The following is a 16,166-nucleotide window of genomic DNA, read 5'->3' on the forward strand; positions in this document are numbered from 1 at the left end:
GTCCAGAGTTTTCCTTGCTGGTAGTTTCCATGAATTGGATAACTTTTTTTCACTACGAATATCCAGTTGTGGATTTATTCTTATTTACCTAGCTCAGAATACGGTGTGCTTCCTGCAAGATTGATTTCTCCTCCATGGGTCTCTTACTTTTTATACATGTCTCAACTGGGTATGCTATGAATCCAAGGATCGTAACTATTCTTGGGCCATTTCTCAGGATTATATTTGCTTTGTGCAAGCTGGAGGAATGAGGTAATGTTTCCCTCTGGAACAAAGAACAAGCCTGTTAATTGCTTGCTATAAAAGCACAGGTTTTCCAAGCTCAGTGTTCCTCTTATCAAAAGGAGCCCATTACATGTGCAGGCATCCACTGAGTCCTCTACACTACACTAGTGGGTTTTGGGGAAAGGCAAGAGGAAATAAGGCAAATACAATACTCACACTTCTTACCATACTCAGAGAAATAAAGTCTCTGATTCAGGAATCTCATGTTTTCTGTCAGCAACCAAAGAACAGTAACAGGCTGACTTATTAAGTTTGTAAATACAGTAAAATCACATCTTAGACTTAGCATACACTGAATCTAATTTGTGTTTCATCACAAATTCTCAGCCATAATTTTTTTGGAATATTGACCTTTCCTAATGTTCTTTCAGAAATTTAATCTCATGAATTGAACCTTTTCACTCAAGCTTGTATTTCTTTTAATTTCTCTTTCATACTTACTCTAATTTCTAAAGGTTGTAGTCTCAGTAATCTCAGCTCTTTCAATTCACTAATTCTTACACTAGTTGTATCTATCCACTGTTTAATCTATTCACTGAGTTTTAATTTTTAAGACAATATTTTCGTTTCTAAAAATTCGACTGGTTCTTTATCACATCTGCCTGATTCTTAATTATTTCCATATTGTATATTTAATTCCTTCTTTTAAAATTCAATTTGGACATCTATGTTTTTTAGTCCCTATCTGATAATTCTATTATCTGAAATTCCTGGAGGTTAATTCTATTATTTGTTATATCCATTGACCTTTCATCACACTGAACTGCCTGTCTTGCTATTTTGTACTCTGAACTCATCTTCAAAGAGGCTCCATATACTGGAATATACTATGGCTTAGTTGAACATAGATTTCTCTGTAGTTGTTTAGTTTTCTTTCTGTCTGGCATTCCAGGATATTGACAGTAGCTTAGTACTATTTATGTTTTGAATTCCCAGCTTCGGAAATTTTAGATTACAAAGAATTATAAAGTTTATCTCCAAACCTGGGTCAGAATAGGCATATGGTTGTGAATTCCCAGAGGAGATCATTATTTTTTCATCCAGAGCTCAAGAAAAAACAGGCAATCTTGTTCTGAGGTGCAAAGACTGTCCTCATCCACCTTTCACTGAGGGTGTAGTTCTCTGAGGTTCTAACTTTACAAAAAGGGGGTAGGTCTCAATTCCATTTCTCTATCTCATGTAAACCTACTTGGGATCTTCGGTTTCTGTGTTACCACTAATTCCTAAGAAATGGGGTTACTGAGATCAGCAACTCCAATGTGAAAGTGACCACAGCAAATAAATAGTTCACTCATCTTCTTTTAGCTACCTATTTATTTTTGGTCTCTGAGCATTTTATTTTGAGCTCAGCTACTCATTTAAAAGACGTCTATCAGGGGCGCATGGGTGGCTCAGTCGGTTAAGTGTCCGTCTTCAGCTCTGGTCATGAACTCCTAGCTCGTGGGTTCAAGTCTCACATTGGACTCTGTGTTGACAGCTCAGAGCCTGAAGCTTGCTTTAGATTCTGTGTCTCCCTCTCTCTCTGCCCCTCCCCTGCTTGCCCTCTGTCTCTCTCTCAAAAATAAACATTAAAAATTTTAAAAAGTCTATCAAAAATCAAATCAGTAATCAAAAAACTCCCAGAAAACAAAGGCCAGGTCCAGATGGATTCACAGGCAAAGTCTACCAAACATTTAAAGAAGAGTTAATACCTATTCTTAAACTATTCCAAAAATAGAAGAGGAAGGAAAACTGAAATTCATTCTATAAGGCCAGCATTACTCTGATTCTAAACCAGATAAAAGCACTACAAATAAAAAGACAAAACTATAGTCCAAAATCTCTGAGAAACACAGATACAAAAATCTGTAAGAAAATATTATTAGTAAACTGAATTCAACAATACCTTAAAAAACCCGTTCTACCATGATCAGTCGGGATTTATTCTAGGGAAGCAAGGGTGGGGTTCAATATTTATAAATCGATCAAATTATAAATGATAATTAACAAGAGAAAGAATAAAAACCATATGATTATCTCAATCTCAACAGATGAAGAAAAAGCTTCTGACAAAGTACAATGTCCACTCGTGAATGAAAACTCTGAACAAAGTAGGTTAACAAGTAAAATACCTAAACATAACAAAGGCCATATATAAAAAACCCACAGCTAATATTTTTTACTCAATGGTGAAAAACTGAGAGCTCTCCCTTTAAGATCAGGAATAAGTCAAGCATGCCCACTCTTACCACTTTTATTCAAAATAGCACTGGAAGTCTTAGCTGCAGTTATCATACAAGAAAAAGAAAAGGCAGTCAAACTGGTAAGGAAGAGGTAAAGCAGTCTATTTGCAGATGACATGATACTATAAACAGAAAACCTTAAAGACTCCACCAAAAAAACTACTAGAACTGATAAATGAATTCATTAAAATTACAGGTTACAAAATTAATATACAGAAATCTCGTTTTATACATCAATATAAAGTACCAGAAAGAGAAATTAAGAAAGCAATCCTATTTACAATTGCACCAAAAATAATAAAATACCTAAAAATAAAATTAACCAAGGAGGTAAAATACCTTTACTCTCAAAACTCTGAAACACCGATGAAAGAAATTAAAGACGCAATACAACCAATGGAAAGATATTCCATCCTCATGGATTAGAAGAATTAATATTGCTACAAAGTCCATACTATCCAAAGCAATCTAGAGATTCAATGTAATCCCTATCAAAATACAAACAGCATTTTTCACAGAACTACAACAAATAATACTAAAATTTGTATATAACTACAAAAGACCCCAAATAGCTAAAGCAATCTTTAGAAAGAAGAACAAAGCTAGAGGTATCACAATCCCAGATTTCAAGATATACTACAAAGCTGTAGAGTCAAAACAGTATGGACACACATAGATCAATGAAACAGAATAGAGATCCCAGAAATAAACCCATGCTTATATGGTCAATTAATCTGCAACAAAGGAGGCAAGAATGTACAGTGGGGAAAAGATAGTTTTCCACAAGTGGTGCTGGGAAAACTGGACAGCTACATATGAAAGAATCAAACTGGACCACTTTCTTATACCACACACAAAAATAAACTCAAAATGGATAAAGATCTAAATGTGAAACCTGAAACCATGAAAATCCTGGAAGAGAACACAGGCAGTAATCTCTCCGATATTTACCATAGCAACATTTTTCTAGATATGTCACCTTGGGCAAGGGAAACAAAAGCAAAAATAAATTATTGAGACCATAACAAAATAAAAAGTTTTTGCACAGTGAAGGTAACTATCAACAAAATGAAAAGGCAATCTACTAAATAGAAGATATTTGCAAATGATGTATCTGATAAGGTGCTCATATGCAAAGTTTGTAAAGAATTTATACAATGCAACACCAAAATCCCAAATAATCTGATCAAAAACCGAGCAGAGGACCTGAACAGACATTTTTCAAACACATCAGATAGCCAACAGACACATGAAAAGATGTTCAACATCACTTAACATCAGGGAAATGCAAATGAAAACCACAACGAGGTATTTCATCATATTTGTCAAAAATGGGTAGGATTGGGGTGCCTGGGTGGTTCAGTTGGTTAAGCATCTGACTTTGGCTCAGGTCATCACCTAACGGCTGATGCTCTGTATCAGGGCAGGGGAATGCATGGTGGGAATGCAAATTGGTGCAACCACTGTGAAAAACAGTATGGAGGTTCCTCAAAAATTGAAAATAGAAATACCATATGATCCAATAATTCCACTACAGAGTATTTACCCAAAGAAAACAAAAATGCTAGTTTGAAAAAAATATATGAACTCCTGTTTATTGCAGCATTATTTATATTAACCAAGATATGGAAGCAACCCAAGTGTCCATCAACAGATAAATGGATAAAGAAGATGTAATATTTACATGTGATGGAATATTACTCAGTCATAAAAACAAAATAAGATCTTGCCATTTGCAACAACATGGATGGACCTACATAGTATTATGCTAAATGAAAGAAGTCAAAGAAAAATACTATATGATTTCACTTGCAGTTGGAATATAAAACAAATTAACAAAGAAATAAAAAAAAAACCAGACTTCTAAACAGAGAGAACAAAATGGTGGTTGCCAGAGGGGAGATGGTAGAGGGACTAGTGAAATAGGTAAATAGGATTAAGAGGTACAAACTTCCAGTTACAAAATAAGTAAGTCACAAAGATGACAAATACAGCATTGGGAATATAGTTAAAATAGTTTAATAACATTGCTTGGTGATAGATGGCGACTACACTTATCATGGTGAATACTGAGTAATGCACAAAACTGTTCATTCATTACACTGTATACCTGAAATTAACCTAACACTGTGTGTGTGTTAATTACACCTCAATAAAAAATAAAAACATAAAAGGAAGTCTATTACATAAATCTACGTAAGAAGTCTATTACACATCTTTGTAGAAGATGGATTTCAAGTTATCTAGTCCAGAACAGAAGTTTACACTGGTTTTCAAATTGGTGTGACATAATAATAATAAATATACCTTTTGGTCATTATCCAAGGTTCCTGACACATAGCTCCTAAAAACTCTTGCAATTTCCTATAGAAGAGCTATAGAGACATTTTTCATTATGTATTTAGTTTTATCCCAGATCCTGAAATAGCTCCAGAGTGATAAAGGTTAAATAATGATGTCTTTTGTTATTCATAACAAGCCTCTTTTACCCACACCTGAGTTTAGATTAATGAAATAACTTTGAGGCCCCCTAAGAATGGGAGCTGATTGCCAGGGGAACGAACCTTGTGATTTGTGAGTGAGAACTTTCAGCCCTATCTCTTAGACCTCCAGGGAGAGAGGGGCTGGAGACTGACTTAATCACCAAAGGCCAATCATTTAATCATTCATGCTTCCATAATGAAGCCTTCATGAAAACCTCAACTATGGGCTCAGAGAGCTTCCAGATTCATGCCAGGAACATGACATACTTAGAAAGGGCATGGAAGCTCAGCCCCCCTTTTCCATTCATTGCCTTATGCATCTCTTCCATCTGACTGTTCCTTTGTTACAGCTTTTATAATAAACCAGTAATCTAATAAGTAAACGGTCTTCCTGTGTTCTGTGAGCCACTCTGACAAATTAATTGGACCCTAAGAGAGGGACATGGAAACCTCTGATTTATAGCCAGCCCTCAGAGGAACAGGTAACAACCTGGATTTGTGATTGATGTCAGAAAGTGGACAGAGAGGGGCTCTTGTGGGAATGAATCCTTAACTTGTGGGATCCGAAGCTATCTTCTCCAGGTAGATAGTGTCAAAACTGAATTGAACTGTAGGACACTGAAGGTGTCCAAGGAGTTTGGAGAACTGCTTGGTTTGGGGGAAAAACCCACACACATATGGTCACACAGTGTGAAAAGTACTGAGTAGAGGTGAAACACAGGAGTGTTCTTCCCCAAAGGGCAACATCATAATTTAATCACAGAAAATCAGGGTCAACCTAGTTGCTTTTGAAACATCTAAGGTGCTAGGAAATGTTGTTGTTTTTAAAATTTATTCATTTATTTTGAGAGAGAAAGAGAATGAGAAGGGGAGGAGGGGAGGGAGGGAGGGAGGGAGAGAGAGAATGAGAGAATGAGAGAATGAGAGAATGAGAGAATGAGAGAGAGAGAGAGAGAGAGAGAGAGAGAGAAGAATCTCAAGCAGGCTCCATGCTGCCAGCAGACAGCTTGATACGGGGCTTGATACCATGAACCATGGGATCATGACCTAAGCTGAAATCAAGAGTCAGACACTTAGAACTGACTGAGTCACCCAAGCAGCCTTTTTCTTTTTTTAAAAAATTTATTTTGAGAAAGAGAGAATTGTTGTTAACTAAAGTTAACCTTAACTAAAGCAGACTGAATGTTGATCCACATATTTTACTTCTGCCATCAGATTATATACTGATTATATATCATCAGCTTATATATCATCCTTTGCCCATGGCCTTCATAAGAGCAGAGTATACCTTCCTGTTCAACTTTGGTCTTGACCATGTGACTTGCTTTGACTAATGAAATATAAATAGAAGTAACACGAATGGAAGATTGAAGTGTGCTTCGATAGTTGGACTTGCCCCTTTACACTTCTTTTATTGGTATGACACCATGTCCTCGGTAGCCTCCTGGTCCCAGAAGAGAGGCATATGGAGAAAAACCCAGGCTCTACAGTTCAAGGTTAGCCTAGAACAGCTGAACTCCAAATGACATGCAGATGGAGGATAAAGAAATAAATACATGTTGCTATAAACCACTGAGTTTTGGGTAGTTTTTATGCACATAACTATGAAAGTAGCTGACTGATATAATGGCTTTGTCAATATCTCAGGCCCTTTCCCTAAAATGGAGCATTTGAAAGGTATTCTAAAGGAAGTATTTTGACCTGCAATTTTTTGCTCTGCTCAACAGACTAGGTTTAATTAGTTACACTACGATAATACTTACAACAATATATATATATATATATATATATATATATATATAAACTAACATAAAATAGAGTACCAACCTGGTATTTATCTAAGAAGGAGAGATCTGTGGTTTCATTTAAAGGAATAGAAGATGATGTGACATGAACGTAAGGATTGAGTTCTGCAATATGTTGAAGTACAGCTTCAGCCCTAAAAAAAAAAAAAAAAAAAAAAAAAAAAAAAAGGACTTTTACTACTCTTTCATTCAATATATTCAATCCCTCATACCTGGACACTTTGACAACATCAGAGAAACCTGAATGTTAGAAAATTTCAATGGAAATTTAACAAACTGTAGAGGAAGAAAGAAGCTAAGACTTACTTATTTTTATAGACAACTACGCACTCTTGAAATGTAGTATACTGTCACATTCCATAGTAAGCCACACAATCTCAAAGTGTACCCTAGTTCCAACCTCTTCAAGCTTTTTAAGAATAAAGCAATAATAAAGACCTTTAACAATCTTAAAATTCACTTCTAGGTAGCAATGTGAGTGTATTAAAATTTTCACAAATCTAAATAATTAAATAAGTATATGTTAATACTTATTTATCTATGGTGATGTGTTATGGGGATGAGTCAAACAACTATCAATGAGTTAGTGTTTTAGGCACAGAAAATACCCTATGTAATTGTGAGAGTAAAAAAAAAATTCTATGATAAAACATCAAAATATCTCATCTTCACCTGTTTCTCATATTAACAACATCATCTTCACAGAGAAAGAAGTTGGCTCCTAGATCCCATGCTTGGCATTTTTCTGTATCATGAATGGTAAGTGCCTTCAAAAAAGGGAAAAATCTCTGTTAAAGTCAGGGATAAGACAAGGATGCTCACTATCTCCAATTTCATTTACATTGTATCAGAAGTATTATCCAGTGTAATTAGACATAGACAGGAATAGGAAGCTTAAGAATTAGAAAGGATCTAAAGCTGGATTCATTCACAGATGATATGACCATATACATCTGGAAACCCAGGAAAATTAATGGAAAAACTACTTTAAACCATATGAGAATTTCAATTTAGGAAAGTAGCATGTTGTATTAAAATACAATCAAAAGAATTCACATAAACATTTCCAAATGCTCCATGTTCTAAGTAAAAAAAGATAACAACATTTGGAAAGAATATTTTCAACTTGTATCAGAGGACATATCTTACAGAAAAAGGGGCAAAGTATATGAACATGGAGAATACTGAAAAAGAAATGCATATGGCCCTTTAAAATATTTAGGAATGTTCAACTCTACTCAAGAATGAAATATGTTTTCTCATTTATTAGAATGGCATCAATCCAAAAGTTTGACAATATACTTTACTGGAGAGTGACATGAATCAGGCATTCTTATATGTTATTGGTGAGAATGTAAAATAGCATAACCTCAATGGAAAAGAACTTGGTAATCTCTAGTGAAATAACATGTGCTTCTATCCTTGGACATAACAATTCCACTTTTAAGAATCTATCATAAAGGCACACTGGGAAAGATTAAAAATGATATACGTACAAAAGTATTAACTGCAGCACTACTTGTAATAGAAAAAGACTGAAAATAATTAAAATGTCTACAAGTAAGGAATTGGGTATAATAATATACATCCATGCAATGTATACCTGTACAGCTATAAAAAAATGAAACATATATATTTATCATTAAGGAATAATCCCAGGATATGCTGTTAAGTGATAAAGAGCAAGGTGGAAGAAAGTATGGCACTTTATTTAAGAGAGGCAGCTGAGAGTAAATTTGTATACACAAATATATATAGATTTGCATATTTGTATGCATGTATTTGCTTATATTTCAAAACATGAAAAAAAGGGGGTGACCTAATAAGGGAAGGAGGGAATAGGGTAAAGAGAAGGTAGCCTTACCTGAATAAAGCTTGTTTTATAAATTCTACTTTTTAAAAAAATGTTTATTTTTTGGGAGAGAGAGACAGAGTGCAAGTGGGGTAGGGGCAGAGAGAGAGGGAGATACAGAATCTGAAGTAGGCTCCAGGCTCTGAGCTGTCAGAACATAGCCCGACGTGGGGCTCAAACCATGAACCACAAGATCATGACCTGAGCCGAAGTTAGACATTCAACCGACTAAGCCACCCAGGTGCCCTCATAAATTCTGCTTTGAATTATATAAGTCTCATAATAGTAAAATTTAATTAAATTTAAACGTGATCCCCAGAAATCCAGAGCAAAATGAATGGAGAAAACTATCTACTGAATATGTTGCATAACTACCCAAAGGAATTATTTAAAGTGACTTTAAAAAGTAGTTAATTTGCCTGCCAAATCTAGACAGGATATATCCTAAGGATGAAAAAGAAAAAATTAGGGGTGTCTGGGTAGCTCAGTGGGTTGAGCATCTGACTTTGGCTCAGGCCATGATCTCGTGGTTCATGAGTTTGAGCCCCATAGTGGGTCTGCTGCTATCAGCCTGTCAGCCCAGAGTCCTCTTGGGATCTTCTGTACTCCTCTCTCTCTGACCCTCCCCTGCTCATGCTCTCTCTCTCTCAAAAAATAAATATAATTTTAAAAATAAAATAAAGTGGGGCACCTGGATGACTCAGTCGGTTGAGCATCCGACTTTGGCTCAGGTCATGATCTCACAGTTCGTGAGTTTAAGCCCCACATTGGGCTCACTGCTGTTAGCCTGTCAGCACAGATCCCGCTTCAGATCCTCTGTCCCCTTCTCTCTGCCCCTCCTCTGCTTGTGCTCTCCCAAAAGATAAGTATTAAAAAAAATAATAAATCATAAATGGTTTTCAATAATTATATTGCTATTAATAATATTAGAACTGCTATGCTGAATCTATATCATAAATAGGTGTAACATAGGATAAAGCAAGTATGTAATTAGGTTCATGTCATTAAGACTCAAACCCTTACAGTAAGAGATAAAGATACAAAATCATAAAATCAAAGAAGTAGATATGCTGTGGTCCTAAACTTGAAACTCAGATATTTCAGTGTTCACTCAGGATGAATGTTCTAGATCTGTCCACTGAAAAGACTTCATCATTAGTGACAAAGACCACTGGGGTTAGGTCAAAAGGACTCAAGAAGTTGAAGAAGATCCTAACAAGCAAAGATGAAACAATTTAAGCATAAATGAGAATAACAACTACACTAGATCAAAACAAATCATGTATGTTTAAATTCATGAGTTTATTATGACGTTCAGGTACAAACAAGCCACACAAGTTCACTAGTCACTGTTAGTGGATGATAGGGAAACCACTGATTTTGAAAACTGGTAAATAAAGGCTGAAAAAAAACCAACAAGTATTTATCTTGCCTTTTGTACAAGTGCAAACTATACTTTAGTGAAACCAAATATGTGAATGGAGAATTGTCTTTCTAAATTATTCCAGCTAATAAATCAAAAAGGACAGAATTAGAATATCATTATCCCTAATAAAATAATGAATCTAGGCAATGATCATTATTATCAGTAATAATCAAAACAAGGACAACAGATTATGATTTCCTCTTGATGAGAAAAATATAAAATCATCTGTGAAACAGTAGTGCCAAAACAATCAAATCTGAACCTGAATCTCTGGATTCAGTTTACAGGAAATCTCTGTACCAGTTTATATGAAATACAAGAGTAGAGGTACATGTAGTAAATGACCTGTTGTTAGTTACAAGTGCATTGTAAGGGTAAATAAATATCAGGGAAGGGAACTATATAGATTAAAAGAAATCAAATTCAGTATATGGACTTTACTTGGATCCTAATTAGAACAAACCAAAAAAAAATTTTCGTACGACATTTGGGAAAATTTGAACTCTAACTAGATATTTGATGACTGATATAGATAGGCTTGTAAGATGGCCCTAATGATTCCCAGTTCCTGGTACTCAGGCCTTTGCATAATTCCTTTTCCATACATTTGTAAACTAGTGAAACTATTTGCTTTTAGCAAATAAGCATAGATAATGAAATGTCACTTCTGAGATTAGGTTGCAAAAGACTGGTTTGTTTTGCTAGTACACTTCCTTTCTAGTCATCTTGTTTAGCTTACTCTGATGAAGCAAACTGCCATATTGTGAGCTGCCTAATGGAGATGATCACATGTCAAGGAACTGAGGGTGATCTCCAACCAAGAGCCAGCAGGGAACTGAGATGGGAACGTGAAGTGGAATGACCTTGCTACTGAATCCTGTCAATCATCATGCGAGCAAGCTTGGGAAGCAGATTATTCCCCTAGCCTGGAGATGACTGCAGCCCTGCCAATGTCATGATTAGAGCCTCATGAAAGACCCTCAAACAGAGGAACCAGCTAAGTTGCACGCAATTCTTGACCCTGAGATAAGTGTTGTTAAGTTGCCAAGTTTTGGGGTAATTTGTTTTCAGCAATAGATAACTAAGACAATGATATTAACAAAATGGTTACATTTTAAGGTGCAAAAATGGCTTTGTGGTTATGCTTTCAAAAGGTACCCTTATCTTTTAGAATTATATACTAAAATATTTAAGAATGATATAATAGGATGTCTGAGTATTATATCAAAATAATTTGGTGGCTGGGGAGCCATGAGGAATGGGAAGGAGATACATGGAACAAATCTGTCTACGAGCATGCAATTGCAGCTGCATGATGTGTACATGGGGTTTTGTTAAAACTATGCTATTTTGGGGATGCCTGGGTGGCTCAGTCTGTTAAGCTTCCAACTCCTGATTTCATCTCGGGTCATGATCTCACCGTTTGTCAATTCAAGCCCTGTGTCAGGCTCTGCGCTGATAGTGCAGAACCTGCTTGGGATTCTCTCTCTCCCACTCTCTCTGCCCTTCCCTGGCTCCTGCTCTCTCAAAAAATAAACAAACTTAAAAAAAAATTCCATTTTCATAAAATTTTGGAATTTTCTAGAATATCTTTTTTTTTTAAAGAAAAAAATACAGCACTAAAACAATTTTGCTGCTGGGGCACCTGAGTGGCTCAGTCAGTTAAGTGACCTATTCTTGGTTTCAGCTGAGGTCATGATCTTATGATTTGTGGGATTGAGCCCCATGTCAGGCTCTGTGCTGACAGTGTGGAGCCTGCTTTGGATTCTCTGTCTCTCCCTCTTTGCTGGTTGCTCACTCTCTCTCTCAAAATAAATAAACTTAACAAAAAAAAAAGTTTTGCCACTAAATGAAGATGCAAAAACTAAGCCAAAATGTAAGTAATATTACCACTACTGAGGATGGAAAAAAAATCACAATTATTCTAACCAAGGACATTTATTCACTTACCTTAATTCCTGCAAGAACAAGATTCTTTGCTATAAAGGGGAAAAAAAAAAAAAAAAGAAAAAGAATAGCTTAATATTAGGAATGTATTTTAGATACTCTTCATGGAGCTTGGACACATCTTTAACTGGAGAATTTAACTTTTTTTTTTTTTTTTTTACTACCAAAGTATAAGTTCCTTAAAAAAATACAGATGAACAAAACGGAAAAAATTAAATTTTCTAAAACCATACCACACAGAAGTAATCACTCTTAAAATTTTATAGTATTATTCTAGACATGTTGTTACAAATATATGTTTGTATGCACTCTATCATATAAAGTAAGGATACAGAAATGATCATTAATTGCTATTAACATCACAAAGAGAAACAAGAGAGTCATTACTGATTCCTTTAGGAAGAATATAGCAGTATTATGAAACAATGTTGCTGAAAGAACCAAAACAATCTTTTCAAGGTGTTGGATCGAATTCCCTTTATAGGAAATAGTACAAGGGGAAGAAATTAAATTCTTTAACTTATGTTGCTCAAAGTGTAGTATAAAATTATGAATAAAAATACTACTTACCAATTTCCAAACCAAGACCACCCATACCACTTAAGAAAACATGGGACTTGGCCATCTTCTGCATTGCTGTGTCTCCAAGAACGTACCTCTGTCGACTATAGGTAAAACACAATAAAAACCAATACATTATTTCACCAAAAGTATCTATCCTTTAAAGTTGTTTGCAAACTAACAGCCTAACAACTAGATCCTGCCCACATACTTGTTTTGGATCACTTGCAGTGTTCAACATTTCTAAATTAATTGCCAAATAGATGACATATTGAGAAAAAAAATGAGTATTTGGCACCACATTCCCTTGTGGCAACAAACAGATGGAGTTGAGTAGGAGTTGCTCTGTTTAGACAAGGAGGACTCTGCTCCAGATTTGCCACAGTTCCCATCCTGGTCCTTTCATTTATTACCTCAGGGGCCACTACAAGCATTTAAGTTTGGTATCTCTGCTTTAAACTTGTCACTGTAAACAGAATTTGAGACCAAAAAAAAAAAAAAAAAAAAAAATCACTGCTTTTCTTGGAGAGGACTTAAGCAGTTTCAAACATTATTTTATTTTATTTATTTCTTTTTTTAAGTAATATCTATGTCCATTGTAGGGCTCGAACTCCTGACCCTGAGATCAAGAGTCACATGCTTTATAAACTAAGCCAGCCAGGTGCCCTGGAACATTATTTTAAAGTATAAATACTGATAAAGCATGTAAGTGATCTTGTTAAGCCATCCATCCTAATAGCCACAGGCAGCATTACAATGGGAATTTCAAAAAATACACATTGGCTATTTTAAAAAATTAGATACAATAATAAAGCCAAAAAAGAAAGTTTATCTGAAAGAACAGTGATAAACTTGATGATTAAGTTACTGAAGATAATGTACATTCTAGTGGATTCTGACAAAAATCATTGGAAGGATGAGTTCAGTATAAATAAATGAACCCTTTGGTTTACAAATATTTCTTTTGGAATTCACAACATACACGCTAGTTTAATGTATGTTTGTTTAGTATACAGATGTTTGATTAATTTTCATATTTTAGCTATTTATATTCAATATACAAGTCTGAAAAGGGGTTTCTTGTCTAGTCAGAAGAAACTTTATAAACACAAGCTGTCATTTCCTTCCATATTCCTACAAAATATAATAAAACCTAGACTTTCCTTTTTAAATCAGTACTTACCATTTATTTCAGAGATCAAAACTATTATTATTATTCATCAAATATTTGCTGAACACCTACTATAGTATGTATGGAATAGTGTATTATATAGTCTTGCCAACCTTATTTGTGTTCCCCTAAACAATATACTTAAGTTTTGTCTGTTTTGGAAATTCACATAAAAGGGAGCATTTTGAATGGTGTCTTCTGTGTCATCCCTCTTTTGAATGAAATTGAATTTATGAGATTTATTTATTATCAATGCATGTAGCTATTAGTTTTCAGTTGTTTTAGTCTATTGCATTATACTATCCTACTGTAATAACACACCATAATTTAACCATTCTATAGCTTTGTAGCATGATTATTTATTTATTTATTTTTTTAGTAATCTCTACACCTAACATGGGGCTCAAACTCACAACCCCAAGATCAAGAGTTGCATGCTCTTCCACCTGAGCCACCTACGCACCCCTGCTATTCTATAGTTTTGGACAGTTATAGTGAGCTATGAACATTACTTTTTTTTTTAATGTTTATTTATTTTTGAGAGACAGAAAGAGAGAGAGCAAGCAGGGAAAGGGCAGAGAGAATCGTGAGATCATGACCTGAGCCAAAGTTAGACGCTTAACCGACTGAGCCACCCAGGTGCCTGAGACTATAAACATTCTTACATATGTCTCATGAAACACAAGTGTATACAGCAGTTTCTATAAATATATATAGCATAAATCTAGGAGAGGAAATGCACGGATAACTTTACTATCTAATGCCAAACTTTTCCCAAAGTATACCAAATAACTGTCCTGCAGTATAGTGAAGCTCGTGTAGTTTCACATCCTTAATGTGCAGGAAAAAGTTAACATGAATAGGGCTAGCCCTTGGCTGGTGTCTTCTATTTTGTTTTTTCCTAATTTCCTAAAATAATAACTCATCAGTTTTCAGGTTTTCTTTCCTAAAATATACATGTAAAACTTTAACTGATCTTAAAGAGCATTCCAAATTTTGATACATAGTACTTCATGATTATTTTCTGGTTTTAATTATGATTCTTTTTTGATTTACAGGTTAATCTGAAGTTTATTTTAAAATTTCTAATTACATGGGGAATATTCTATTTATCTCTTATGTTAACTTCTAGCCTGAATGCATTGTGAAAACAAATTACAATCTATATGATTTCATTTTTTAATATTTGAGAATTTTTTTAGTCAATTTTGCAAATGTTCCATGTGTTCTTTTTTTATTTAGTTAGTTAACATAGAGTGCAACATTGGTTTCAGGAGTAGAATTCAGTGATTTATCACTTACATACAACACCCAAGTGATCATCACAAGTGCTGTCCTTAATACATATCACCCATCCACCACCCTTCATCAACCCTCAGTTCGTTCTCTATTGTTGACTCTCTTGTGGTTCGTTTCCCTCTACAGTAGGAAAATGACATTGGTTGTTGTTTTACAGTTGGTTAGAAACAGCATTCTTTACACGTGCATTATAGTAATTTTAATAACCATGTTGAAGACCTCTATACTCATTCTGATTTTTTTGTCTGCTTGTTCTCTTGATTAGTAAAAGCAACATTTAAATCCCTCCACCAATATGACAGTAAATATGTCTATTCTTGTATATCAATACCTAAACAGTGCTGACAAGTAGGAAAAACTGCTAACATTGAGTGTTTATTATGCGCCACATTGTTTTAATGTTTTACTTGTATTAACTAATTTAACCCTCACAAAAATTCTATAAGTTCTATCATATTCCCATTTATACAGAGAGGAAAACTTAAGCACAGAGAAATTAAGTAATTTAATTTAAGTACTTTAAAAATAGTGGATATAAGTTTCAATCCAGACAGTCTGGCCTTGGCATTCATACTTTTTTTTTTTAATGTTTATTTAGTTTTGAGAGAGATCACAAGTGGGAGAGGGGTAGAGGGGGACAGAGGATCTGAAGTGGGTTCTATGAGTCCAATGTGGGGCTCGAACTCATGAACCGTGAGATCATGACTTGAGCCAAAGTCAGATGCTCAACCAACTGAGCCACCCAGGCACCCAAGCATCCATACTATGGCATCCATACTATGCCACACTGCAAGTTGATTAAGAAAGTCAAATGTTTCTGGGGTACCTGGGTGGCTCAGTTGATTAAGCGTCTGACTTTGGCTCAGGTCATGATCTTGCAGTCTGTGAGTTCGAGCCCCACATCGAGCTCTGTGCGGACAGCTCAGAGCCTGGAGCTCAGAGCCTGGAGCTCAGAGCCTGGAGCTTGCTTCAGATTCTGTCTCCCTCTCTCTCTGCCACTCCCCTGCTCACACTCTATCTCAAAAAACAAAAATAAATTAAAAAAATAAAAAAGAAAAAGAAAAAAAGAAAAAAAAAAAACTCAGTTCCCTGACCTAACTCTTCCTTACCCAGAA

The 16,166-nt window shown here is 35.1% G+C and overlaps 1 protein-coding gene across 2 annotated transcripts in view; it reads right to left on the minus strand.

Annotated features, from left to right (window-relative positions):
• The window catches only part of UBA6 (ubiquitin like modifier activating enzyme 6), a 91,663-nt gene that overhangs the window by 51,519 nt on the left and 23,978 nt on the right, over positions 1 to 16,166 (minus strand). For both annotated transcript variants that reach the window (XM_060654948.2, XM_060654949.2), the window contains 4 exons: positions 12,591 to 12,685; positions 12,024 to 12,052; positions 7,468 to 7,562; positions 6,818 to 6,929 (listed from right to left, as the gene is read on the minus strand). In XM_060654948.2, coding sequence (XP_060510931.1) covers positions 6,818 to 6,929; positions 7,468 to 7,562; positions 12,024 to 12,052; positions 12,591 to 12,685 — 331 coding nt within the window. The remainder of the gene's footprint in view (positions 1 to 6,817; positions 6,930 to 7,467; positions 7,563 to 12,023; positions 12,053 to 12,590; positions 12,686 to 16,166) is intronic.

The sequence above is a fragment of the Panthera onca genome, chromosome B1, assembly GCF_046562875.1.
Source record: "Panthera onca isolate mPanOnc1 chromosome B1, mPanOnc1 haplotype 2, whole genome shotgun sequence".
Taxonomy (NCBI): domain Eukaryota; kingdom Metazoa; phylum Chordata; class Mammalia; order Carnivora; family Felidae; genus Panthera; species Panthera onca.